This window comes from Megalops cyprinoides, chromosome 25 (assembly GCF_013368585.1).
Source record: "Megalops cyprinoides isolate fMegCyp1 chromosome 25, fMegCyp1.pri, whole genome shotgun sequence".
NCBI lineage: Eukaryota > Metazoa > Chordata > Actinopteri > Elopiformes > Megalopidae > Megalops > Megalops cyprinoides.
The window spans coordinates 119,035-146,236 of record NC_050607.1 but is presented as its reverse complement, the minus strand read 5'-3'; the positions used below and the strand labels follow the sequence as shown (position 1 = coordinate 146,236).

Here is a 27,202-nt window from a genome sequence, read left to right as displayed (position 1 = left end):
TCACAGAGCGAGCGCCTCACAGAGCGAGCGCCTCACAGAGCACCTCACAGAGCACCTCACAGAGCGAGCACCTCACAGAGCACCTCACAGAGCACCTCACAGAGCGAGCACCTCACAGAGCGAGCACCTCACAGAGCGCCTCACAGAACGAGCGCCTCACAGAGCGCCTCACAGAGCGAGCGCCTCACAGAGCGCCTCACAGAGTGCCTCACAGAGCACCTCACAGAGCGCCTCACAGAGCGAGCGCCTCACAGAGCGCCTCACAGAGCGAGCGCCTCACAGAGCGCCTCACAGAGCGCCTCACAGAGCGAGCACCTCACAGAGCGCCTCACAGAGCGCCTCACAGAGCGAGCGCCTCACAGAGCGAGCGCCTCACAGAGCGCCTCACAGAGCACCTCACAGAGCACCTCACAGAGCACCTCACAGAGCGCCTCACAGAGCGCCTCACAGAGCGAGCGCCTCACAGAGCGAGCGCCTCACAGAGCACCTCACAGAGCACCTCACAGAGCGAGCACCTCACAGAGCACCTCACAGAGCACCTCACAGAGCGAGCACCTCACAGAGCGAGCACCTCACAGAGCACCTCACAGAGCACCTCACAGAGCGCCTCACAGAGCGCCTCACAGAGCGCCTCACAGAGCGCCTCACAGAGCGAGCGCCTCACAGAGCGAGCGCCTCACAGAGCGAGCACCTCACAGAGCGAGCGCCTCACAGAGCGAGCGCCTCACAGAGCGAGCGCCTCACAGAGCACCTCACAGAGCGAGCGCCTCACAGAGCGCCTCACAGAGCGCCTCACAGAGCGAGCGCCTCACAGAGCGAGCGCCTCACAGAGCGAGCGCCTCACAGAGCACCTCACAGAGCGAGCGCCTCACAGAGCGCCTCACAGAGCGAGCGCCTCACAGAGCACCTCACAGAGCGCCTCACAGAGCGCCTCACAGAGCGAGCGCCTCACAGAGCGAGCACCTCACAGAGCGCCTCACAGAGCGCCTCACAGAGCGAGCGCCTCACAGAGCACCTCACAGAGCGCCTCACAGAGCGCCTCACAGAGCGAGCGCCTCACAGAGCGAGCGCCTCACAGAGCGAGCGCCTCACAGAGCGAGCACCTCACAGAGCGCCTCACAGAGCGCCTCACAGAGCGAGCGCCTCACAGAGCGCCTCACAGAGCGCCTCACAGAGCACCTCACAGAGCGCCTCACAGAGCGCCTCACAGAGCGAGCGCCTCACAGAGCGAGCGCCTCACAGAGCGAGCGCCTCACAGAGCGAGCGCCTCACAGAGCGAGCGCCTCACAGAGCGAGCGCCTCACAGCACCGAGCCCCAGGCCTTTGCCTCCAGGCCTCTGGGCCAGCGAGGCGTGTGGCAGAGCCTCTGCATGGCTCCCCAGCCACAGTGGGCTGCTGCAGGCCCTCTGATCCCCACAGCCAGAGGGAGCCTGTCAGGCCTACCGGAGAGAGAGAGCGCCAACGAAAGATAACAAATGTGTGTGCGCCGTGAGAGAGTGAGAGCGCCAACGAAAGATAACAAATGTGTGTGCGCCGTGAGAGAGTGAGAGCGCCAACGAAAGATAACAAATGTGTGTGCGCCGTGATAAGGATCTGAGCGCCCCCACCCTCGGCTCACTGCCTGCCCAGAGACAACGCTCCCTGCTCCCATCTGACCTGACCACACAGTGCAAGCCCCCCCGAACAATGCCATGACTGCCTCTGCCCTGACGGGAGCTTCCATCACTCACGTCTTCATGAAACATTTCCCTGCCAGATGGGTGCTTGTGTGGGAGACGCACACACGTCTGAGCGGAACGCCTGGCCCTCACTGGCACAGCGGTGCAGCGGTCAGAGGTCACCTTCACCTTACACCAGCTGCAGCATGAAGCCCCACAGGCACAAAGCACACACTCCTTTTCCAGAGCATCAGGAAAGCACAGACCTGCAGATACGGGAACACACATGGGCGAAAATTACAGTAGTCTTGCCAATCCTCCTACATGGAGATTCAAAAGTCTTCTGCAAAATTAAATTACCACTTTTTTGTGAACTATCAGGAAGAAACCTAAAAGGTCATCAGATGCCAATGCCACAGATAAAACCATGCAGAAGCAATGGAATGGAATAATGTAATGTAAAACAGTCTCTGCATGCACAGATCTGTTACTATGACTGCAGCCGCTGAACTTTTTATTTTCTCTACCAGTTGGTGCCTGAGATTCCTAAAAACCATACAAGGCAATTTTGTGCAACATGCACACTAAGTGAAACAGTGGAATTGGAACTTTTTCCACAAGACAGTCATAAAGTAATTAGTTGAACAAATCACAAATTATTGCAAAAACAATTAGGTCAATCCTATGTACATTTCACCTCACACTGAAGCATCCTGAATGTTTTTATTTGCAGTTGTTATTAGGCTGTGCTCATACTGCTTCGAGAACAGGGAAAGTGGCAATGCGCTCAAGCTGAAGAAAATCAGTAAAACTGAATGCAGCCAACAAACACGCTAAATGCACCAATTTGCACTAATATGCACTAACGTGTGAGCTGCTCTGGATAAGAGCATCTGTGAAATGACGGAATGTGATGGAAATTGCTCAAAAGTACATTACTCAGCAAATCAACCAACCAGAAATATGAGACTTAGGAGAACAATCTGTTACCTTTGCAACAACTTTTCAACCCACAAATGCTATGTACACGTTAAACCCAATACTACACAGTCTAAACCCAAGAGCAGTGGAGAGCTGCAGTGAAGAGCGTTAATAGTGGAGTCTCTGTCCTCCTAACTCTGCGACACTCTGTGGCCTCCAAGTGTCTTAGAGCAGACAGCAAGCATGGTTTCCATAAACCTGACAGTTATTTAATCTCTTGTCTTTAATTCTCCAAGCTGTCACAGCTGAAACCTGCTACAGAATTATGTGTGTATGTGTGTGTATATATTTTTATATTAATTATATTATTTTCACAAGATATAGTTTACTCATGCTGTTAATATGCCTTCTGACAGAGCCTACTGAAATAAGTGAAGGGGGTGTGTTGGTGTACATATAGCTGCAGCACACCCGCTCAGGGCTCATTAATGTCCTGGGAGTGTATTTTTCCTCCTCTCCTTCTGCTCTTCATCGTACGGGTGTTAAAACCCTGTAGCTGCAACACAGTTTGTTCCCTCACACTCGGCTCCTGGAGTCTGTTTTTTCAGCATCATGTGCTTTCTATTTCAGAATCACCTCTGTATGATGTTTGAAAGACCTCAGTAATGGGGAAAGTCCTAATCCCCACTGGGGATGGTCTCATCAAACAGAGACATGGAAATTCCCCAGTCGCTGCCACTACAAATCCAAACCTACACACATCCAATAAACCCTACCAGCTCATAAGCACATCAACACCACGCTTCCCCTGGATATAATGACATTCACTGAAAGCTCTTCCTGTTAATAATGGGTCACACGCACCAGAAAAAGTTCAGATAATGTCAGTCTTAATGGTCAGATTAATCAGATGCTTATAAATGTAATGATGAGCTCATCTGAATGGCCTGCAGAGCTGGCTCAGTGTAATTCCACTGCAGAAAGGAGTCAATCAGTGCTATTGTCAGCAGGGACCTCATACAGTGGGCTGGAGTTCCCACACATTCTCCATTCGAAAATAAAGAGTCCAGTCTGTGTAGCATGCTAATGGCCACCGTTTCATGCCAAAGTTATTTCATTACTCAAAATATTGAAATCATACATCATTTGTCTGTAAAGAGGCTGGTGCATCACCATGGCATGAACACAACTGAGCATGCTCCACAATACAAAGCATCTTTTACATGAACACTGAGAATACACCACCACACTCACACCTACTGGCAAAAGCACAGTATGTGTAAATGTTAAATATGTTAAGGCTTTTCCACCTGCTACAATGTTACTTTGAGAGAAGCTTAACTCCAAATTGAATTTGTCTTCTTGTAATGTTTTTCTCGTACAAAGACAGAGTTTAGCTGTTAAAGCTCAGTTCCACAGCTTGCTGCCATCCTGAAGGCAGAAGAGCAGGCCTTCTGAAGAACAGTGCCACCTACTGTCCATCACGGCTCATATCCTCTCTGAGATCTGCAACTCCATCATGAGCCTGTTCCCAGGTCAGCACAGAGAGAAGGGCAGCCCTGTGACTGCAGCGTGGGCCTGTTCCCAGGTCAGCACAGAGAGAAGGGCAGCCCTGCGACTGCAGCGTGGGCCTGTTCCCAGGTCAGCACAGAGAGAAGGGCAGCCTTGCGACTGCAGCGGGAGCCTGTTCCCAGGTCAGCACAGAGAGAAGGGCAGCCCTGCGACTGCAGCGTGGGCCTGTTCCCAGGTCAGCACAGAGAGAAGGGCAGCCCTGCGACTGCAGCGTGGGCCTGTTCCCAGGTCAGCACAGAGAGAAGGGCAGCCCTGCGACTGCAGCGGGAGTCTGTTCCTAGGTCAGCACAGAGAGAAGGGCAGCCCTGCGACTGCAGCGGGAGTCTGTTCCCAGGTCAGCACAGAGAAAAGGGTAGACCTCCAGAAGCCATCCTGCTGAAACAGCCCATCACTGACAGCAGCACGCTTTCACTGCGTAGCATAAAGCAGCCTGAGGTTCATGTTCACACGGAAAGGCTTTCTGACAGTGATGCTGACAGCACAGAGGCTATGCCTCGAACCCCAGCCACATCCCAACGTTTCCATATTCAGCAGGTACTGCACAGCCTGTTCACACCCAGCACACAGAGGCTATGCCTCGAACCCCAGCCACATCCCAGCGTTTCCATATTCAGCAGGTACTGCACAGTCTGTTCACACCCAGCACACAGAGGCTATGCCTCGAACCCCAGCCACATCCCAGCGTTTCCATATTCAGCAGGTACTGCACAGTCTGTTCACACCCAGCACACAGAGGCTATGCCTCGAACCCCAGCCACATCCCAGCGTTTCCATATTCAGCAGGTACTGCACAGCCTGTTCACACCCAGCACACAGAGGCTATGCCTCGAACCCCAGCCACATCCCAGCGTTTCCATATTCAGCAGGTACTGCACAGCCTGTTCACACCCAGCACACAGTCATTTCAAATCATTACCAACTTTTTTCTGGCAAATATTTCGGTAATATTATACCTGCAACAAGGTATAATAAAGCATCAACCGATAGAAACCTTGATGCATTCGAGTGCTGTGTGGAGAGCTCACTGGACCTCTGCCCCCAGTGAGCTTGTTAACAGACTGTAAGAGAGAAGCATTTGTCTTCCTTTACAAAAGCGGCACTTTGCAGAAAGAATGATACAGGGATTCTGGGAGGCAGAGGTGACTGAATCGGTTTAGGAAAGCAGAATGAAAGCACTGTGGTGCAACTGCATTACAGGGGCAAGCATCTGGGACGGATAGGGACTTCAACACTGTGTGCCGGGGTGGTACTGTGTGCGGGGTTGGTACTGTGTGGGGGAGGTGGTACTGTGTGTGCGGGAGGTGGTACTGTGTGCGGGGTTGGTACTGTGTGCGGGGGTGGTACTGTGTGGGGGAGGTGGTACTGTGTGTGCGGGGGGTTGGTACTGTGTGGGGGAGGTTGGTACTGTGTGGGGGAGGTAGTACTGTGTGTGCGGGGGGTTGGTACTGTGTGGGGGAGGTTGGCACTGTGTGGGGGAGGTGGTACTGTGTGTGCGGGGGTGGTACTGTGTGGGGGAGGTGGTACTGTGTGTGCGGGGGTGGTACTGTGTGGGGGAGGTGGTACTGTGTGGGGGAGGTGGTACTGTGTGGGAGGGGTGGTACTGTGTGCGGGGTTGGTACTGTGTGGGGGAGGTGGTACTGTGTGTGCGGGGTTGGTACTGTGTGGGGGAGGTGGTACTGTGTGTGCGGGGGGTTGGTACTGTGTGGGGGAGGTGGTACTGTGTGGGAGGGGTGGTACTGTGTGCGGGGTTGGTACTGTGTGGGGGAGGTGGTACTGTGTGTGCGGGGGTGGTACTGTGTGGGGGAGGTGGTACTGTGTGTGCGGGGGTGGTACTGTGTGGGGGAGGTGGTACTGTGTGTGCGGGGGTGGTACTGTGTGGGGGAGGTGGTACTGTGTGTGCGGGAGGTGGTACTGTGTGTGCGGGGGGTTGGTACTGTGTGCGGGGTTGGTACTGTGTGGGGGAGGTAGTACTGTGTGTGTGGGGGGTTGGTACTGTGTGGGGGAGGTTGGTACTGTGTGGGGGAGGTGGTACTGTGTGTGCGGGGGTGGTACTGTGTGGGGGAGGTGGTACTGTGTGGGGGAGGTGGTACTGTGTGGGGGAGGTGGTACTGTGTGGGAGGGGTGGTACTGTGTGCGGGGTTGGTACTGTGTGGGGGAGGTGGTACTGTGTGTGCGGGGGGTTGGTACTGTGTGGGGGAGGTTGGTACTGTGTGGGGGAGGTTGGTACTGTGTGGGGGAGGTGGTACTGTGTGGGGGAGGGGTTGGTACTGTGTGAGGGAGGTTGGTACTGTGTGGGGGAGGTGGTACTGTGTGTGCGGGGGGTTGGTACCGTGTGGGGGAGGTGGTACTGTGTGCGGGGGTGGGAGGGGGCAGAGCACCCGCTCACTGTCCCACACTGCAGCTCCTGTCTCTGCACTCCGCTCCACTGTTAAACTGTCATCAATGTACGGGATACAGAGCAAGAGCAAAGCCATCATGGAGCACAGCAGCCGACCACAGGCTAACTGCTGCAGATTCTGAGCTGCTGTCAAATATTAAACTAAAGACTTACAAACTTTGTATTGGCATAAATCAGGTACTGTAAAAGGGGTTTGCTAACACTTTAAACCCACAAGTGTTTGAAGAACAGAGCTGTCTGCATTACACAAACTCCTTTCAACTGCTACACTGCCAAAAGCCTGCTGCACCTTCAGCCCACATGCCTATACTGCAGCCCACATGCCTATACTGCACCTTCAGCCCACATGCCTATACTGCACCTTCAGCCCACATGCCTATACTGCAGCCCACATGCCTATACTGCACCTTCAGCCCACATGCCTATACTGCACCTTCAGCCCACATGCCTATACTGCAGCCCACATGCCTATACTGCAGCCCACATGCCTATATTGCACCTTCAGCCCAAGCTGAACAGCCACACCTTCAAATTTAATTAGCAAATGTACCCAGGGGCAGAGGGTCCATTTGTCTTCTTTAAATATATTTGTCAAACTGTTACACAGTATGTCATTATACTGATTATTAATACCACAATCAATGTTTAAGCATATTTAACTATAGAAGTATTTATATTGTATAAAAGTGGTATGAATACATGACATAATTCAAATATTTATCAAGCCTTTAAAGATTTTTACACCATTTTCAGGAACTCCAACTTATAACATTGCAGGTATAGATTCAAATCCTGATAGTCAGGTCTTCAGGTTTCCACATTTTGTCATAAAACAGAGCACTGCCTGCATTTGTGTTCATTTAGAGAGTACCATGTTCATTCAGCATTTTTCAGGTGGATGTTTCCTCAGCAACATGGAAGTGAAGGTGTTTTTATAACAGCAGTTCTGGAGGGTGAGTGGGATTAGAGGTGAACACCTCCTGCCTGCCAGCTGCTGGAAGCATTACAACAGCACATACATCATTCCTAAACATGATTTATAAACAGGACAAATAAATGTTACTGTCAATGAGTGTGTAGCACAAATACTCTCTCATTCCTGTATTACTTTATTCAAATAACACTTGCCTTTCACTCAAAGGGCTAGGCCAAACCTTTATAATACACATTCTATAAATGCTAGGCTTTGTACTTGTTAGACTGTAATTCATGGTTTGTGAGTTTAATGCTGTTGAGCTGCTAACATGAAAGTGCTGGTTTGTGTCACTCGGGAACTTCTTCTTGTGGCTTTGACAGCTGCCAGGCCAGACACCGGTGCAGTAAAAGTGTCCCATCACACAGGCAGCACCACATCACCCATCTGCACACTGAAAGCACACCCTGCCTGCTGGGACCAGCACACCATGCTGCCTGTGAGTGTGCACTCCTTCAGCTGCAGAGGGGAGAGCCCGATCACATTCCCTGACAGACACCACTCTTCCATTCCCTCCTGATTTCTGCAGTTACAGACAGGAGTGATGGCGAGGATCTGAAGGGTTTGTGGTGAGTTGTACATGTGGTCACATTGCATAACAGGAGCATGTGCCACAGGGATTCACAGTGCACACGCTCAGGTGAGTGAAAATGATGAAGGGGAGAGATATTACCCAGGGTCCATTACTCACATCACTCTGCACTGCATAGACTAATAACTGTAATCTCTCAACCATCTGTCTCAATTCCCACGAAAGAGTCCACAGCACAAACACCAGCTGATACAGAGCGTGCAGCTACTGTCCAACGACCTTGGTATACTGGGAAGAGTGATCAAATCTAACACAGAAAACACATCTGCATTATGAATCGGATGATCGGTGAAAAGGCGTGCTTAGATCAACAGTTTTAAATAAACCCCAGGGAAGGTGTTTTGCTGGACATCTATGGAGATGAAGGAGAATCCCAGCGACAAGACAGAGAGAGAGATTGGAGGAGGGAAAAAGAGAGTGAGACAGAGAGATGGAGACGGAGAGAGACAGAGAGAGACAGACAGAGAGAAAGAGACACAGACAGAGAGGAGAATGAGGGAGGGAGCACTAGCAGGGCTGTAACTTACTGCGATGAGTCAGTCACCACGGGCAGAGGAATATCCTCGCTGACAAAGTCCATGTCGTCCACAAAGCTGCTAGTCCGTGAAATGTCTGCGGAGGGACTTTCCAGCTTTTTCTTAACTGTGCAAAATAAGAAAAAGTAAGATATTTTCAAGTAAAAGGTGTACTAGAGGCACATCTGAGAACAGCTGTATGGCTGTTTGAGCAATTTCAGGTGCTTAACGCGATTGCAACGCAATAATCTATGGTGTCTGTGACAGTAGGGCCACACTAATGCAACAGCTGAGAGCCTGAGAGCCTCATTTAAAAGCTCAAAAAATAACAGCAATATTCACCATCCTGCAGTGTGTGTGTAGACAATGAATAATAAATATCCTCTTACACACTGCCTCTCATGTGAAGAGCGTAAAGGAAATCAGGATTGATCAGAAGGGAGAGAGAGAGGTGCAGGTGTACCTGGAGAGGCAGGACAGCTCAGAGTGAAGGAGGACCAGGAGTGTAGCTGGCCTGGCAAGCAGATCCACACAGCAGAGGCAGAGAGAGAGACAGAGACAGAGACAAAGGCAGAGGGAGAGACAGAGAGAGAAAGAGACAGAGACAGAGAGAGAGACAGAGACAGAGACAGAGAGAGAATATACTGAAACAGAGAATACACTGTAGCAGACTACCTGTCCACAGTGTCTAATACAAAACAAAGGAAAACCTTGACCAGGTACAGACTAAGCAACCATAACCTGGCTATTGAAAGAGGCAGACACAGGCAGACCTGGCTGCCCACAGAAGAGAGACTATGTACCCATTGCAGCCAGGGCATGATAGAAACAGAGCTCCACTTCTTGAGTGAATGCTGCAAATTCAAAGATATCCGGAAGAAATTCTTTCCTGAATTCAAAACAATCTACCCAGACTTTGAAAAGTTTGAGGACAGTAAGATCCTAAGAATTTTACTAGGCGAGGAACAAGATAGTGCCAGAGTCGCAGCTAGGTATGTGGATGCCTGCCACAGAGAAAGAGAGTCACTCCATCGGTAAAACACCTCAAGAAATAAATATACACACACACACACACACACACACACACACACACACACAAACACACACACACACACACACTCACACTACACACACACTCACACTACACACACACTCACACTCACACTCACACTCACACTCACACACACACACACACCACACACACACACACACACACACTTCTGTATTTGTTGTTTGTTTGTTTTAATGTATGTATAAATGCTTTGGCAATACAAATGGAGTTTTTGTCATGCCAATAAAGCTCATTTGAATTTGAATTTGAATTTGAATTTGACAGAGACAGAGACAGAGGCAGAGACAGAGACAGAGACAGAGAGAGAGAGAGAGAGAGAGAGAGACAGAGAGAGAGACAGAGGCAGAGGCAGAGGCAGAGACAGAGGGAGAGACAGAGACAGAGACAGAGACAGAGAGAGAGAGAGAGACAGAGACAGAGACAGAGACAGAGACAGAGACAGAGAGAGAGAGAGAGAGAGAGAGACAGAGAGAGAGACAGAGACAGAGACAGAGGCAGAGGCAGAGACAGAGGGAGAGAGAGAGAGACAGAGACAGAGACAGAGACAGAGAGAGAGAGAGAGACAGAGACAGAGACAGAGGCAGAGGCAGAGACAGAGAGGCAGAGGCAGAGGGAGAGAGAGAGAACGAACACCCAGTCAGAAAGGAAGACAGACAGACCACTGTCAATGGAGCAGTATGTGCTCAACACAAAACTTGCAACAAGAAAGAACCAAAATCAAAATATCTTAATATAATGTACGATTCCCCTTTAAAACACTGTATATTTTGGAGCTCAACAAGATTGTCATTTTGTACAATTTATAAATCAATAAATTCCAGCAGATATGAGTTTCCATACAATCAGAGTGAAGGTTGCATTTGATGTGGTTTTTGCAAAACTTTATTATCTAATAACTTTATTCGTCTGACAAAGGGATGGTGTCTGGCCAGGGGCGGAGGTTGTTGACCCCCCCGGTTTATGACATCATAAACAGAGAAAAGACAGAGGGGAGAGGGGGCAGAGGAGGGATGCTGTGAACAGCTGATACAGAAAGAATGTGGTAAATAAGACTTTTAAATTTTGTGGACAGGAACTGTTTGTCAAGGTTTGATTAATTGTGTAGGGATTATCTGAAAATTCTCCTCCCAAATATTTATTTGAAACTTCAATAGTTTTTATCATGCCCTGAACTAGTACCCAAAACCTAGTCCCATAAAAGTCCTTCTACGTTTCAGCTTTTGCAGGTAGGTACTGTATATCACCTTAGTGAGAACAAGAAAGGCAGTGAGGAAGTGGGAGAGGAACAAGAAGGTACTGATCAATCTGACTAAAATCAAACATTTCATTTTCACAGTTCTACCTTCAAGCGTTTAGACTGCAGGTTATACTCTACATTGATTATCATGAGATATACACTAAATGGACAAAAGTATTCGGACACCTGACCATTACATTGTAATGACATTGTATTCAAATACATATACTTTAATATGGAGTTGGTCCCCCTTTTGCAACTATAACAGCTCCCACTCTTCTTGGAAGGCTTTACACAAGATTTTGGAGTGTTTCTGTGGGAATTTGTGCCCATTCATTCTGTAGAGCATTTATGAGGTCAGGTACTGATGTTCCAGTTCATCCCAAAGGTGCTCGATGGGGGTGAGGTCAGGGCTCTGTGCGGGCCGGTCAAGTTCTTCCACACCGAACTCATCAAACCATGTCTTTATAGTCCTTGGTTTGTGCTCTGGGGCACAGTCATGTTGGAATAGAAAAGGGCCTTCCCCAAACTGTTGTCACAAAGTTAGAAGCATAGCATTGCCCAAAATGTCTTGGTATGTTGAAGCATTGAGATTGCCCTTCACTGGAGATAAGAGGTCTAGCCCAAACCCTGAAAAACAGGTGTGGGCAAATACGTTTGTCCATATAGTGTAATATTACTAAATATATACATTACTAGCACAGCAGACAGAACAGTACACAGGCAGGTCTATGGAACTGGGCTCTGTTCCCTGGAGGCAAAAGGAGGCCAAAGCAGCATCAGTGATGACTGCTTGCTGAGACTGAGCAGTGTTAGCGTGGCTGAGAGGGGAGAACAGGCCTGCAGCTCTCCGCACACCCGCTGCCTCAGTACCGCCTGCCCGGCCCGCTTCACCCGCTGCCTCATTACCGCCTGCCCGGCCCGCTTCACCCGCTGCCTCATTACCGCCTGCCCGGCCCGCTTCACCCGCTGCCTCATTACCGCCTGCCCGGCCCGCTTCACCCGCTGCCTCAGTACCGCCTGCCCGGCCCGCTTCACCCGCTGCCTCATTACCGCCTGCCCGGCCCGCTTCACCCGCTGCCTCATTACCGCCTGCCCGGCCCGCTTCACCCGCTGCCTCATTAGCGCCTGCCCGGCCCGCTTCACCCGCTGCCTCAGTACCGCCTGCCCGGCCCGCTTCACCCGCTGCCTCATTACCGCCTGCCCGGCCCGCTTCACCCGCTGCCTCAGTACCGCCTGCCCGGCCCGCTTCACCCGCTGCCTCATTACCGCCTGCCCGGCCCGCTTCACCCGCTGCCTCATTACCGTCTGCCCGGCCCGCTTCACCCGCTGCCTCATTACCGCCTGCCCGGCCCGCTTCACCCGCTGCCTCAGTACCGCCTGCCCGGCCCGCTTCACCCGCTGCCTCATTACCGACTGTGCCTGTGCTTTGTTTTCAGCCCCTGGGGAATGAAAGGGCAACAATCCCAAAAACCCAACGAGAATTCAATGAGAAACTGTCACAGCCTGAGAGCGCCAGACAGACAGGTGGAGTGATAAGCTGGACGTGGATGAACTGAAAAAAATGCTGAGTTTATTTCCAACTAGGGAAGCTCCACAACAGCTGCAGATATAAGCCCACACCAACCCCAGCCTTGCCCAAGCCCACGCCTGGGTGCTCAGCCCTGCACTGACAGAGCCATCACTGCTGTGTCATTAAAATGCTGACTGGGCCTCTTAGAGCAGGAGGCTGGAGACTGACACTCACAGCAGGGGCGGCAGGATGAAGAGACCAGTCTGCCGTGCCATATCACCTCCCCCAGGAAAAGTAACGCTGCTGCCGGCCATACAAGTGCGGTCCCAGGCTGCCATTAATATACAACCAAAAATAACACACTTCCATCTAAATGCTGGAAAAATAGGTGGAAATGCTGGAGGTAAAAATGAATAATTTTACAGTAAAACAGGTTTTAACAAAAGATAATTAAACATTTTAACCAAAAGTCCCTAGAGTTGGTTGTGGAGAGAAGGATGTTGCACAAGGTGCTCAGCATAATGGACAACACTACACACCCCCTACACAACCTACTGGCCGGACAACAGAGTGGCTTCGGTCGGAGGCTCCTTCAGCTCCACTGCAATAAGGACCGTTACAGGAGGTCATTCCTGCCCACCGCAGTAGCCATCTACAACAACTCCCCTCTGTGCCGGGAGAGCAGACTCCTCCACTCAGTGGCAATTTGCACAATGCACATTTTACTTTTAATTTTCACATTCTATTTTTTATTCTATTTATTTGTATTTAGCTTAGTAGTTTTTTGTGTATATATATATATATATATATATATATATATATATGTGTGTGTGTTTCTGTAAGTTATGTGTGTCTTTTGTCATTTTGTGATTGCTACTGTTCCCCTTGGGGATAAATAATAATAATAGTACACTATCTATCTACCTATCTATCTATCAAAAGAAAAAGTAAATTTTTCAAAAACAAAAAAATCCCAAACAACCAGAGGAGCATGTCCACATGTGCACACTGCATGTGGCGTCTGGTGAACATTCTGTTCCTCCTGTATTTGCAGTACACGGCGTCTTCATGTGCCAGCCAGGTCCACTCCTTCCCCCATTCCTGCTGCCAAAAGCCCCTTTTTCTCTTTTTCCTCACCCTCACATTTCTCTGCGGGTTTACATTTTATTTTTTCTTTGAAGCAGGAGCTCTCAGAGCAACCACAGCTCAACACAGCCATTTGCTATTTGCACACTGAAGCTGAATCTCTGATGGGACAATATGAGAACATTTGCATTATTATTTCACAGGGGAACAGTATGCTGAACAGATGATTTTTGTGGGTCCCAGCTGTGTTCAAAACAGTCAAATTTGCAGTGCACTGTTGCAGAGTTCAACAACTCTGGATGAAAATGCCTGACAATGACTGAATTTACAAATGCAGATTGTTTTGAATTTAACTCCAGCTGCAACAGTGCAACATAATTTTCTTGGATTATGATTTTAATCATTATTATTAGCTTGCAGTCAGCCTGTAAATGTCAGTCATCAGTTGACTACACTTGTTGTTCTGGTATTGAAGAGTGTTGATAAGCCACAGATTAAAATTGAAATTACCTGTGATGGCAAAGTTGACAAGCCAGGGAAGTCTATATCTTAAATAATATTTCAAATGTGCTTCAAACAATAATAAAAATACACCTGCAGGATATTATTTCTGTCAAATCCTTTTTTCCAAGACAAACACAAAATACGTTAGCTGAATGAGGCTGAATAGATGACAAAGTTGACAGCCAGCATGATTCAGCAGGATGGTCCTGGGTGCTCAGACCCCATAGACAGTGTAGCTGCAGTGCAGACTGGCCTGAGCAGGGCTGTTGTGAGGGAACTCACCTGTTTGCCTGAACATCCGCGTCAGTCCTGGAAATAAGAGAGAGAAAGGACAGGTGTTCACAATGAGTTCACCTTCAACGTGTCACCGAATTCTCTTCCTCCCAAAACCTGCAGCTTAGTATACCATGGCACTGAAACAAACGCTTCTTCAAAGAAGCACCAATGCACACATTCACACCTCACATGTAAATACCAGAAAATTACGCACTGCAGACCTGGGTGCACTTCAGTCAGTGCTATTAGCTTGGGTTTGTGGTTGTGTGAAGTTCATTTAATGGGTCAGGTACATTTACACCCACACCAACACAGGCCTAAATTAATGATCCTCTATACAGAAAATGGATGCAGCTTGATATATTGCTTATTCTTGTTTGGGTGTATCGCATCTCTAACAGAGAGACTCAGAGGAAAGTTTGTAAAGTGAAAGAAGTTTATAAAGTGGAACTGCATGGCCTCTGTCCCACGCTCCACACTAATGAGAGACAGTTATCATTACACATTGTGGAGCAGCATTGTGATACTCCTATTTATCAATTCTACTCTTGCACATGAATAACACTAGAACCACTATCAATTCCCTAAAATGAATAAAAACCTAAAGGCAAGAAGCTCAATAATAATATCCAGTGAGAGCAGCATAGGCATGTAAATGAAGTTTGTTTTTCTGATAAGCGCAGTGTAAGCGCCGGCTCTTACGTAACGCATCCCGCTGGGATATGAAGCTGCAGAGAGTTATGCAGCGCTCCCCAGCGCTGGGCCGGTGGGGGCAGCAGACCCAGCCTCTCCTGCCCCCAGGAGACCGCACAGCCTCACAGACCATATTTAACAGTTATGAGTTAACAGTCTACAGAGAGGGTCTGTCCTCTATGGCAGCATATTTCCTGCAGGTCAGTAAAGGTCGGGATGTGTCAGTCAGTCTGAGCAGCAGGGGGCAGGGACACTCGAGCTGGCGAGCAGTTAATGTAATTTTTTCACTGCGACATGGTTTTTCCATTACCCTATGTGTTTCCAGCCTGCCTGAAAGAAGCTTCCTCTCCTACACAGCACGCACGCTGCAAACCAACTTTCTTTGGACACATCAAACCGAAACTTCATCAGTTTCATCTTCTTTCAAGTTATTCAGAATGAAATGTAAACTAGAAATACAATGGAAACCACCTGGGCTCCAAGCCATATCTAAGGAAAAACATGGCCTTCTGATTTAGCTCAAGACAGACCTTTTCAATTATACTCTTCCTAACTGTGTTAACCTAATAAACAGGTAACTTTGCAAAGCCCAATGTGGGGATGTCTTTTTTCCAGGATGAGATGGGTCCTGCAGTAATGATCTGTCTGCATGACTTCCATCTGTCCAGCCAAATCCCTGTGGAGTGGGCCTGGTGCAGAGCTGTTTGAGGGCCCAGTTTTCTGAAAGATGACAGCCCTCATAAACAAACAGCAACAGGGCCTCCTCCACCGGCTCCCCCCAGGGGGGAGACATTTCGTAAAACCACGGTGCTAAAAATCAAATTCCCCCTTGTCATGACACATGTGAAACTGTGACATGCTTCACTAATGCCCCGCTCCTTGCTCTCCCAGGGAGCCAGCTGACACCAGACCAGGAAGTGTGATCAGAAAACGTGGGAAAACAACCCCTACAGCAAACTGCCCTCCTTTCTCTCCTTAGGGGATCTCTACAAATGACTCTTTTTTAAAACTCTGATTCTCGCCCATGTTCCATAAGGGACCTGCAGGGCAGAGAAACAGGAGGCAGAGTGTGAGCATGCTGGAGACATGTCCTTCAGGCCGCAAGGGACAGACAGGGCTCAGCCCATGAACAGCCCCTCACCCACACTGCAGTGGGAGGACAGGAAGGGGTTAAGGTGATAGATGGCATTCCTCCAGCCTGTATTTCGCGCTGTTGTTCTTGATTCTTTTGCCACGAGCACAGAATCCCTTCCTGCCAAATTCTTCCCCTTTTCCCTCTCTCTGCCCCAAACCTGTCAAATTCCATAAGTACAAACATATTGCATATATTTTTTATAGTGGAGATGGATTTTCAGTGTGTAGAGCATTTCTCTGTATGACATCACCCTTGGGTCTTTAAATGCATTATAGCAGCAAATCCAGTTTTGAATGAAAAACCGTTTCATTGCTGCCATAATTCACTTTGGAAAATGCTCCTCATATGACATCTTTCTTCAGTTCAGCCAGTTAAAACTCCATTAGCGCAACACTTTTGCAGTGCAGATGACCATTTCCTCCATTTGAGCCTGGAAATGGAGCATTAAGTAGAGTATTGCCGTGTTCAGATTAAAAAACTACAGCAGGAAAACAGGCTGTTTCTGATGCTCAACGAGTTACACTGGAGTGATGCAGAGCAATGAGGAGAAAGCTTCTCTGCTGCTCCAAAAACCAGCACTGAGACCATATCTGATACAATCATTTTATTTACACCTTAAATAAAACCTTCAGAACAAACACCATTATTTGATGCATTTGGGTTGTGTTTGACTGAACTGAAATGTTTCAGCACAAAATGAATTGCGAAACAACCACTTACAGAACACACTGCCCAACATGGCCAGTGCACATTTTGCCACTGGTGGTTTGACTGTTCAGAATAGTATTAATTCTTCCCATTGTGAGCTACTTTAAATATCTCCTGTGCTTCAGTTGTGTCTGTAATGAGCTTCCTGGCACCAGAAGTGTTTTTCACCACTCCCATATAAGTGAATGTTTTCATTTTAGTTTAAATATCTTCCCATCACAATAATAAGCACCTGACAGCCGTTTCGTCTAATTCCAAATAACCAAATCAACTTAACAAATGAAAGTGGAACTCAACCTCAAGCTACGTCAGCCATGTCATTCTCTTCCTGTCAGAGACACGCTCCTCAGGGTTTGGCCAGAGCAGGAAAGCAGCTGGCATGAGCTGCAGAGTAATAAAATGACTTGCAGAGCCAAGTTTGACAAGTCCTACAAGCCTTCCAAAATGATTTAGAAAACCACTCTTTAACACGTCCACATTTGTTATGACTAATCCTAAAAGATGGACTTGCACTTTACCAAAGGGGTTTAACCACTTGCATTAGAGAAATATAACTTTTAAGGCAAACATTTCAGGGAATTTGGGGGCAATCTGCCTTACATACATGATCCTCTCCTGCTCTGTCTCCTTCTCTCCCTCTCTGGAGATCAGGAGTCAGAGTTACAACATGGTTTGCACTTTCACTGCTGTGCATAACAAATTCTCTGAAGTGGAGTCTCTTTACCTGGATATGAGGAGCTTATGACAAAGGTTAAATATTCACATCTTAAATACAATATCAAGCCTTTGACAGCTTCTAACATTCAACAAAATCTGTATGTCCCTGTAATATCTCCACTGTAACAGATGTGTAGGATGTTGCTCATTTGTGAACTGTACTTTAGCTGGGCCCTGGCCTGCTTGGTGAAAGTAAGCAGACTCGGTGACAGCAGTGACTGCTACAATACCTGCTGGCTCCTCCAGGAAGAAGGAGCCCTCCTTCTTCTCCTCTCTGTCCTCGATGTGGTCGTACGTGATTTGGGGAATGGACAAGGCTTTATCATCGAGGATCACAGTGCCCACCGATCCATTGTCGCGAGAGGGCTTGGCTTTCCTTTTGGGCCGTTTGCTCTGGGGATACAGAGACCGGAATCTTCTCTTACACACCTACCCCAGCTGCACCTGGGCACAGTGACACAGGGCCGGCGCGGTGCGAGTGTCACAGGTGCACCTGGGCACAGTGACACAGGGCCGGCGCGGTGCGAGCGTCACAGCTGCACCTGGGCACAGTGACACAGGGCCGGCGCGGCGCGAGCGTCACAGCTGCACCTGGGCACAGTGACACAGGGCCGGCGCGAGCGTCACAGCTGCACCTGGGCACAGTGACACAGGGCCGGCGCGGCGCGAGCGTCACAGCTGCACCTGGGCACAGTGACACAGGGCCGGCGCGAGCGTCACAGCTGCACCTGGGCACAGTGACACAGGGCCGGCGCGGTGCGAGCGTCACAGGTGCACCTGGGCACAGTGACACAGGGCCGGCGCGGTGCGAGCGTCACAGGTGCACCTGGGCACAGTGACACAGGGCCGGCGCGGCGCGAGCGTCACAGCTGCACCTGGGCACAGTGACACAGGGCCGGCGCGAGTGTCACAGCTGCACCTGGGCACAGTGACACAGGGCCGGTGCGGCGCGAGCGTCACAGGTGCACGCACAGTCACGCTTTCTGCTGCTGTTCTGAGGTGAGAACATCACTCAACCACTGCAAACAGCACAAGAGCTTATCTGATGTGCACACTAATAATGGCATAACGGTGAGACTTAAGATGTAGACTTGGAGAAAGATGATGAAAAAAGGTTTTCAGACTGAAGACAATTCAAACTGATGATAAACAAACTCCCACAGAGCAGATTGTTTGGTGTTCACATCATGATTACTCAACTTTAAATGGCAATTTTCAAGCAAATCAGAGAATAAACATTGTCACTCACAAATGGAAAAATGGAAAAAATTAAAGATAGCACAGTCAATATTTGTTTAAGGATATTTGAGCAATATTACCCATGCATTAAGGGCATGGTACTAAAGAGCTCTTAAACTAGGCTCTGCAAAGACTCGTCACTCTGTACTGTATCTTTACTGTAGTTCAAACACTTTGAGCGCCTGTAACTAGGCATGTGCCACCTTATCTTTAGATTACTGTATCTTTTTTCCAAGCCATATAAATTGTATTTATTTGTAACATTGCCAGTTTTATACATTGAGACATGTTGAGTAAATGGCTGGCCTTTTTCCCCCAGATGTCATGATGCTGTTGACTCCTGTCAGTGAAATGCGGCCTGGCTCTGACTGCAGGCTATAGTTCTGCCTGTAAGCCGTGGCCCTCTCTGACTGACTCACAAAGAGGAGACAGTCACAGGTTAAAAACAGAAAGGAAAAGGCCACTGCTTTCAATCTCCCAATATATGGATACAATACAAAACAAAGCTGTTTTTGTTGTTGTTTGACTATGCAAAAGTTTACTCCCATGAGAAAAGCCCCCGTGACATCATCTCATCTGACTGTGTCTTTGTGTGAGGCAGACAAAGAGCTGCAGTGGTGCTGGAGGCTCGGAGAACAGTTGCTCCTTTCACAGTCAGACCCCTGACTTCAGCAGGGCACGGTTCACCACGTAGCACTTACAGAGGGAGGGGGAACACACAAATATAACATTTGCATGCCTGAATTGAGTGCAAATAAATGTCTTGCTGCACAACAAAACAGCTTTTGCTGAGCGCCCTGAAGACACTCTTCTGCGGCTCGTCGTCAGCCGGAGAATTGGGATGGAAAGGGATAATGACACTAACTGTACCGAGCCGGTGACTGACAGGATGTCCCCGGCAGTGTAGCGAAGAGTGACGGGCAGCCAAGCAGCACGGTTAGCAGGAGAAACAAAGGAGAGGCAGAGGCCTGGCGCTGCCAGGGGGTTACCAGGATCCTGAAGTTGGGGCTGGAGTTCTCCGAGCTGATGGCGGCCACGTAGTCGCTGGTCAGCACGTACATCTTCCAGGTGGCTGGACAGCCTCCAGGTTTCTCTGCGGCGTAGCACCGCCACAGCGTCTGAGGGGAGGCGAGCACAGCATCACACACCGGGAGGGGGGATAATACCTGGAAGCCCCCAGCACATGCCCAGCCATTCAATACCAAGCTCAGCATAGCCGCCAGCTCCTGGGCGCCGGGCCACACACACTGTTTCACACGTGGCTCTGTCACAGTACATATTTTCTCAGGGTCTGATGAGTGGTGATCCTATGGCATCCCACTGAATGCCCTCCTTGCAATGATCCACTCCCTACAAACAGGCCGGTGTTTGCCCAGCGTCTCAGATCAGGAGGAGAGAGCCGCTCACCTTCTCCAGGACGGGACAGGATTGTCCAGACTGTTTGCGCTGCTCTGTTTTTATAGCTTACACTCACAAGCACCTTCAGGAACAAAGCTGCGGATTTAAAGGGTTTTATACTTAAAGAGCCAGGCATCACAGTGAGACTTTCCACAGGAAGCTCCCCCATCAGCACATTCTCTCCACTGTCTCCGCTCTTAGCTGCAGCTGCACAGCTCAATGCACTGCTGTAAGAGGCTGGGGCCTATCGGGGGACCGAGGACTGAGCACTGACACCTCACGCGCAGTCCTCATGATTTACAGATATAATGCTGTCATCCCAGACCTGTCTCTGTACCTGGGTCAGTGAAACGCCCTGTACTGCCAGTGCCATGAAACCTGTCTCTGTACCTGGGTCAGTGAAACGCCCTGTACTGCCAGTGCCATGAAACCTGTCTCTGTACCTGGATCAGTGAGGCTGCAGCAGGGATCTGTCTGTTGAAGTGCTTCTGTCTCTGTTTCTGCTGCACCTTCAGAGCGAACCCAGAGCCCAGAATTCCCTGCAATCGGAGACCAAAAGTTTACTTTTAAATGGAGTGCTGCAATCAATAAGAAACCCACAAGACTGCAGATGGTTTTTTCCCCTACAAAGAGCCATTGTGTTTCTTAATCAGCTTAATCAGCCAAACTACTAAAAGTCCAGATGTTCCGTTATGCACAAACACACATCTTTTTTTCTTTTTCCTTTAGGAAATAATATTCAGAAGTAGCGAGCATCTACATCTGCAAAACACTCAGTTGCCATTTATCCTGTTACTATAAAAATGGAGCCCCAGCTGCTCCAGTTGGGCTGCCGTGTCTTTCAGCCCGGCTAATCACAGCCGTCCCACAGAGCCACCGCCAGCACTCAGACTCTGCTGCAGAGTGGGGCAGGGTCTGGGCGGGGTCTGGCCGGGGTCGGGGTGCGGTCCCTGCATTAGACGGGTCGTTACCGCAGGCAGGGCGAAGAAGGAGATGGCGAATACGCTGAAGCAGGAGGCGATGGTCTTCCCTATCCACGTCTGCGGAACTTTGTCCCCGTAGCCTATCGTAGTCACAGTAACCTGCAGAGAGGATGACAAATCACACACCCCTGAGCTCTGCGCGAGTGTAGTGCCACACCTGACGATGGGAATAACACACAGCTATTTGAGAGTTACACTTTATGAGCTGCTTTAACCCTTTCGCACCTAACTTATTTTATGCTATGTAGTGCAAGTGTTACGTTACATGGCTCGTTATGTCATCATTAGCGTTATTAAGCTTTTCATAGTTTTCACCGCCACATTTGCTATATTTTTTATATCGAATTGCTGTTTCCTCAATGTAAAATTAGCTAGAATTTTTCCAATCTTGAGTTCTAATTGCACCAGTTTTAGCATACACGGTAAATGGCTAATCACACCGGTGTGATTGTACACACGAAAGGGTTAAAAGTGTCAATCAAATGAAGATGGATGAGATTATGGGACTCCAATTTACACAGCTGGTACAATATGTGTATTACTATAAATGTGTAAGAATTTAGTGTGAAATAACAGCTGTAGAGCGTAATGTGGTGCTTTCCCTGCTCCTTCAGAGTGCAGCTTCATTGCTGTGGATATTCAGAGGTGCTGGCCACATTGCTCATCCGTCATCTCCGACGGCACTGCGCTGCCGCTCCCTCCCCATCCTCCCGCAGGGAACACAGCGTTTAGCAGGGAGTGCACCTCCACCTCCTCCACCTTCACAGGGTGAAAACTGAGCCCATTCTGACACATTCAGACGCCACTTGGCTTACTGTAAGCGTCTGTGGGGAGCAGCGCCCCGATGCTCTCAATAGACACAAAGGGGTGATGTAAGGAGACACTTAAAAACTCTTTTCAGAGAAAACAGAGGGTCTAATCCGCACCCCAAACGCCATGACTCACAATGAGGCAACATCAGTGTGGCCCCAGCCTCTCCACAGCAACCCGAGGCCGGGTCTCTGAGCGTCCCCGAAACCTGCCCTCTGCCTCCCACACCCACACACACTCACAAAGCCTGCACCCCTTCTCCTCAGGCCAGCACTAATGACAGCATCAGTCTGTCTCCCTCCCTCCGTTTCCATCTCCGTCTCTCTCTCCGTGCTGCTTTCAGGACTGCTGTTTCAGTAAGAAACGACAGGAAAGCTCCAGACGAAACATCAGTGCATTAATGGCCTCCACGTGCTGCGATTGGGCTCTTCAGCAGAGGAGCATGATTCATGGGTCTGGCTCGCAGTCCTCCCCAGCTGCACCCGCACCTGCGGCCCCTGAAAGCGCAAAACAAGCTGCCGGGAGCATGCGAGGAAACGCCCCCCCAGCGGCAGGATCCCCCCGTTACTGAGCTAATTGATTTCTGTAAACACAAGAGCGGCCAAAGCCATTGGCTCTGCGTTTACACGTCTCGAGTTTACAGTCCTGGAAAAACAAAAGACAGCACAGCCCTACAGGGGCTTCAGCTCAGCCAGCCACTCCACACAAACAAGCTCTTTTCTTTAAGGCTGTGCAGGGCGCTCAGAGACCCCAAACCTTTCTGACCCGAACAACAAAAAGGTAGTAATCCCACCATTACAGTTTTAATTAAAGGAACTGACACTTTATTATACAGGGTTTAAAAGTCTTTCAGCCACAGTGCTGGGGCATGAAAAGGGTTTATTACCAGTCTTTTGTAATACATATATCCCACATAGATGAATAGCATTGGTTTTCATTACCAGACACACTGAACTAAACTGTTTAATTAACTGAACTGGAATCTGGACCTGAGAGCAATGCGAGTGGCTCTCCCCAGCATAACTCCTCACACTGGCCCAAAGCAGCCACATGAATAGACTCTCAGACTGTGGGTGTTCTAATCAGCCAAGGTCATTCAGGTGCACGTTTGCACGGCTCCAGGATTCTACCTGAAGCTAAAGTCACAAAAATCCAACCTGCACTTGCACCCCACAGTCCCAGTCCCACATGTTCAACACCCCACAGGCTATTCCATATAAATATGATTAAATCATCTGTGCTGCATCTTGCACACCATCCCCCCCAGCTCAGGCACACTGACACACAGCCTCTGTGTATTACAGTAACCCTTCTCCCCCAATGTGTGTGAGGAAAGATGTACAGAGGATAAATAGAACAGGAGGGATGGGAGCCTTACCACACCCCACCACAGGGCATCGGCATAGCTGGAGAAGCCGGTCTTCCCCTCCTCGTCCACCGCGTCCTTCTCTGCCAGATACACGAAGTAGGAGGAGAAGATGAGCCCCAGGAAGCCAATGTACAGCGTGGTTATCAGCTCCTGCAACAGAGGAAGCCAATGTACAGCGTGGTTATCAGCTCCTGCAACAGAGGAAGCCAATGTACAGCGTGGTTATCAGCTCCTGCAACAGAGGAAGCCAATGTACAGCGTGGTTATCAGCTCCTGCAACACAGCACAAACACTAACCCTGTGATCTGTAATGGAGTGATTCGGATACGGTTATCAGCTCCTGCAACACAGCACAAACACTAACCCTGTGACCTGTAATGGAGTGATTCGGATATCTCTAACGAGCCTCAGTATGGTTTATTACTGCCTGTAAGGTGTGCACTGCAGACAGAATAAGGACACCTCACAGATGATCAGAAGGGGACAGGGCTTGTTACAGGTCATTGAGGAAACAGCCTGAGACGAATGGTGGACTGACTGCTGCTGGCAAAAACATCCACCCTTTGCAAAGGGGTCAGGAAATAGAGTTGCAGCCTTTCCCATTCAGTCTCACTGGGGCTTTTCCTCAGGAAATAGAGCAGCTTAAAGCTCTGTGCTACTCCGATAAAGGCCTGTATACCACATAAAAGACTGGCTGACTGAACAACTGTCGGTGTCTAATCAGCTCACATCTCTGCCATATAAACCCACCTTTCAGGGCCAGCTTTACTGGCTATGACGACATTGGACAGGTAACTGAGTTACCCTGCAGGAATTTACTGAAGCTGTAGCCTGTAGGGTCTCTCCAGGTGATCCAGGTGCCTGTGACGACGCAGTGTCCTGCTGCCACCATTGCAGGCTACACCTCAGCCGCTTCTGTTGTAGATCAGTGGGACAGAGCACTGCAAAGCCACGAGCGGCGCGGGACTGCACACACTCAATTACCGGTCCAATGTACAGACAAAAGCGCTGTTTACTCTTCCGCAGATTTCATTTAAACTTCAGTGTCCTTGATCCAAACAGCTAATGTCTCCCTGTCCTTCTGATGTTGAATTGAACATACACTGTCAATATACACGTTTAGCTGTTTAACAGTAAAAGAGCTGTATGGCTACTTGCTGGACACATAAGCAGCTATTAAGAGATATTAATTCCACAAAGGATCTCAGTTCATGCTGGTGTAACGACCAACGGGACTGCATGGGTTCTGCTACCTTCATACACTCCATGAAAGAGGCACAGGAAAGTCACACTAACCTGTCGATGAATGAAGACTACAGATCCCAGAAGCCTCCAGGTGCCCCCCTGTCGATCCACATGCAGCATGCGCAGAATCTGTAGGAAACGGATCCCCCTGGAGGCAGGAGTCAGCTGGGGTATTACCATGCATCTCTCATAGCAGAACAGCTGCTTTCTCTTGCTTAACGTTTGGTGTGACAGGACTACACTGCTTCAGTGTAGAAGTGTGTACATTCACCTGTAATAAGCCTTGTGTTGTTGGTATCCTAAACACCCACACCTCCGCCAGTGCAGGGAAGGGAGCCCTAACCCCTCAGCCCTCTTTTCAATGAGAAATTCATGTCAGAATTCTTACCAAAATGCAACGTGCTCATTGCAGACTTCACTTGCTGCAGTGTGTTATATACATGAACATTTTTTGCTCATATTGTACCTGATGGCGGATGTTGCGAACACCTGACCATTGGAGCCCACACTCAGCACGATGACTGAGGCAATGACCACGATCAGATCTGAAAACAGCACACAATGCACCGATTACAGCCAGTGGCAGACTGGCAATTGGCCTTTGAAAGCATTTGAAGTTGAGGAATTTGTTTTACATAAAGAAAGTGACATGATTTTACTGATCTCTCACTTGTCAGGGTGCTGAACATGAACATATTGATAATAAAAAGAGTCTGACTTACCTATGATGGAAATGGGTTTCCTGGCAAAGCGCAGTCTGCCCTTGATGCCAACATATTTGCTCCTGCAGCCCGCAGACCACAGGCGCACCACGTACTCCGTGCCAAAGAACAGCACCAGGACGATTTCCTGCGAGCCAGAAGCCAGGCAGAGCACCGGGTCAATGAAACAAGCACATTTCAGCTCCTCTGTAGACCACGGCCAGCAGGTGACCCCTCCAAATGCAGGGCTGCTACTGAGTGACCATTTGGCCTTGGAAAGCATTCCGGTGGGACACGAACATGGCAGCTGGAGTAAAATGGCTCCATTGAACTTAAGGAACCTGTTTGTATCAGACTGAGTTCATTAGAGAGGTTCTGCATCATTCGTTGAGGCCGTGCTGACAGACGAGGCAGAGCGGAGCGTGAGAGGAGGCCGCCCGCACCAGCCAGAGATGAGCTGATAACACCTGTAATGACAGCAGCTCACCTGTCCCTGCACCACGGCTGCCTTCAGCAGGGCGCCTGGGTTACGCAAACACCCAGCCGGCGCGTTCCTGCCCAAGGCGAGTCCTGCACACGCTCTGAGCCCTGCACACGCTCTGTGACTCCTGCACACGCTGTAACTCCTGCACACGCTCTGTGACTCCTGCACACGCTCTGAGCCCTGCACACGCTCTGTGACTCTTGCACACGCTGTGACTCCTGCACACGCTCTGAGCCCTGCACACGCTCTGTGACTCCTGCACACGCTCTGTGACTCCTGCACACGCTCTGTGACTCCTGCACACGCTCTGTGACTCCTGCACACGCTGTAACTCCTGCACACGCTCTGTGACTCTTGCACACGCTGTGACTCCTGCACACGCTCTGAGCCCTGCACACGCTCTGTGACTCCTGCACACGCTCTGTGACTCCTGCACACGCTGTAACTCCTGCACACGCTCTGAGCCCTGCACACGCTCTGTGACTCCTGTGCACGCTCTGTTACTCCTGCACACGCTCTGTGACTCCTGCACACACACTGTGACTCTAACAGACTCTGCCTCTCACCTGCAGCACACCCCCAGGGCAGCGGCAAGCAGATATTGGCCTTCATTCTCTCTGTCCTCCTCATCAGCTCCTGCATTCTCTATGACACTTTACAACCAGCAGGAAAACAAGGGTGTGACGGAGCTCTTTGTGTGCACACTGACTGACACAGCCAGGCCATCTCATCTGTCAGCACTGGCATATTAGTGTGAGCCCTGCTGCAGTGCACAGAAAAACAGCTTTTACTGCCGAATTTTACTCAATAATGCGCTTCCACACACACTTCCTCTGCTGTTATACCCCACTCCACACACACCCATGTGGGTGGTCCTTCCACTGCTTGCTTAAACAGCCTGGTCTTCAAGCCATTCTATGATTAGATATCACCATATCTACTAAGCTAATACCTGAGTCAAGCTACAATAACACAGTGCTGAATGTGCAACAACAAGGGTCTGTTTCTCAACGAGAGAAGATCTTATTTACAAATCATTACGTTTCTGTCAGTGACCCGTCCTTATCGGCACACTGCCCACTTCACTGGCTGTGTGTTTCGCGTATAAAAGGCAGTCACATGGAATGGCAGAGAAAAGGAGAGAAGGGGGGAAAAGCATTTGCTTAGTTTAAATGAGCCTGAGTTAAAGGCAGGTGAGCATGCGTGCAGGCCCATGTTTGCTGTCCTTTAGGAGGCGGCTGAATGAGATAATATTGTTCTTTCATAATGGCGTGTTCCTCCGACACTTGGGAGGGGTGGAATCGCAAAGCAAACAGCAGATTCATCTCCAGATAGCAGCACTGATAGCAATGATAAAGGGGAGGGTGCAGAGATGAATGGGATTAGGGCAAATCCCGTAAATG

General features: G+C 49.4%; 1 protein-coding gene across 1 annotated transcript in view; it reads right to left on the bottom strand.

Annotated features, from left to right (window-relative positions):
- The window catches only part of LOC118771625 (potassium voltage-gated channel subfamily KQT member 1-like), a 134,692-nt gene that overhangs the window by 95,703 nt on the left and 11,787 nt on the right, over nt 1-27,202 (bottom strand). Inside the window, exons 3-15 of the mRNA XM_036519612.1 lie at nt 25,337-25,463; nt 25,081-25,159; nt 24,666-24,762; nt 23,379-23,519; nt 21,179-21,289; nt 20,651-20,746; nt 19,799-19,927; nt 17,801-17,963; nt 14,324-14,350; nt 9,093-9,143; nt 8,642-8,756; nt 5,182-5,209; nt 3,402-3,419 (exon numbers count right to left, since the gene is read on the bottom strand). Coding sequence (XP_036375505.1) covers nt 3,402-3,419; nt 5,182-5,209; nt 8,642-8,756; nt 9,093-9,143; nt 14,324-14,350; nt 17,801-17,963; nt 19,799-19,927; nt 20,651-20,746; nt 21,179-21,289; nt 23,379-23,519; nt 24,666-24,762; nt 25,081-25,159; nt 25,337-25,463 — 1,182 coding nt within the window. The remainder of the gene's footprint in view (nt 1-3,401; nt 3,420-5,181; nt 5,210-8,641; nt 8,757-9,092; nt 9,144-14,323; nt 14,351-17,800; nt 17,964-19,798; nt 19,928-20,650; nt 20,747-21,178; nt 21,290-23,378; nt 23,520-24,665; nt 24,763-25,080; nt 25,160-25,336; nt 25,464-27,202) is intronic.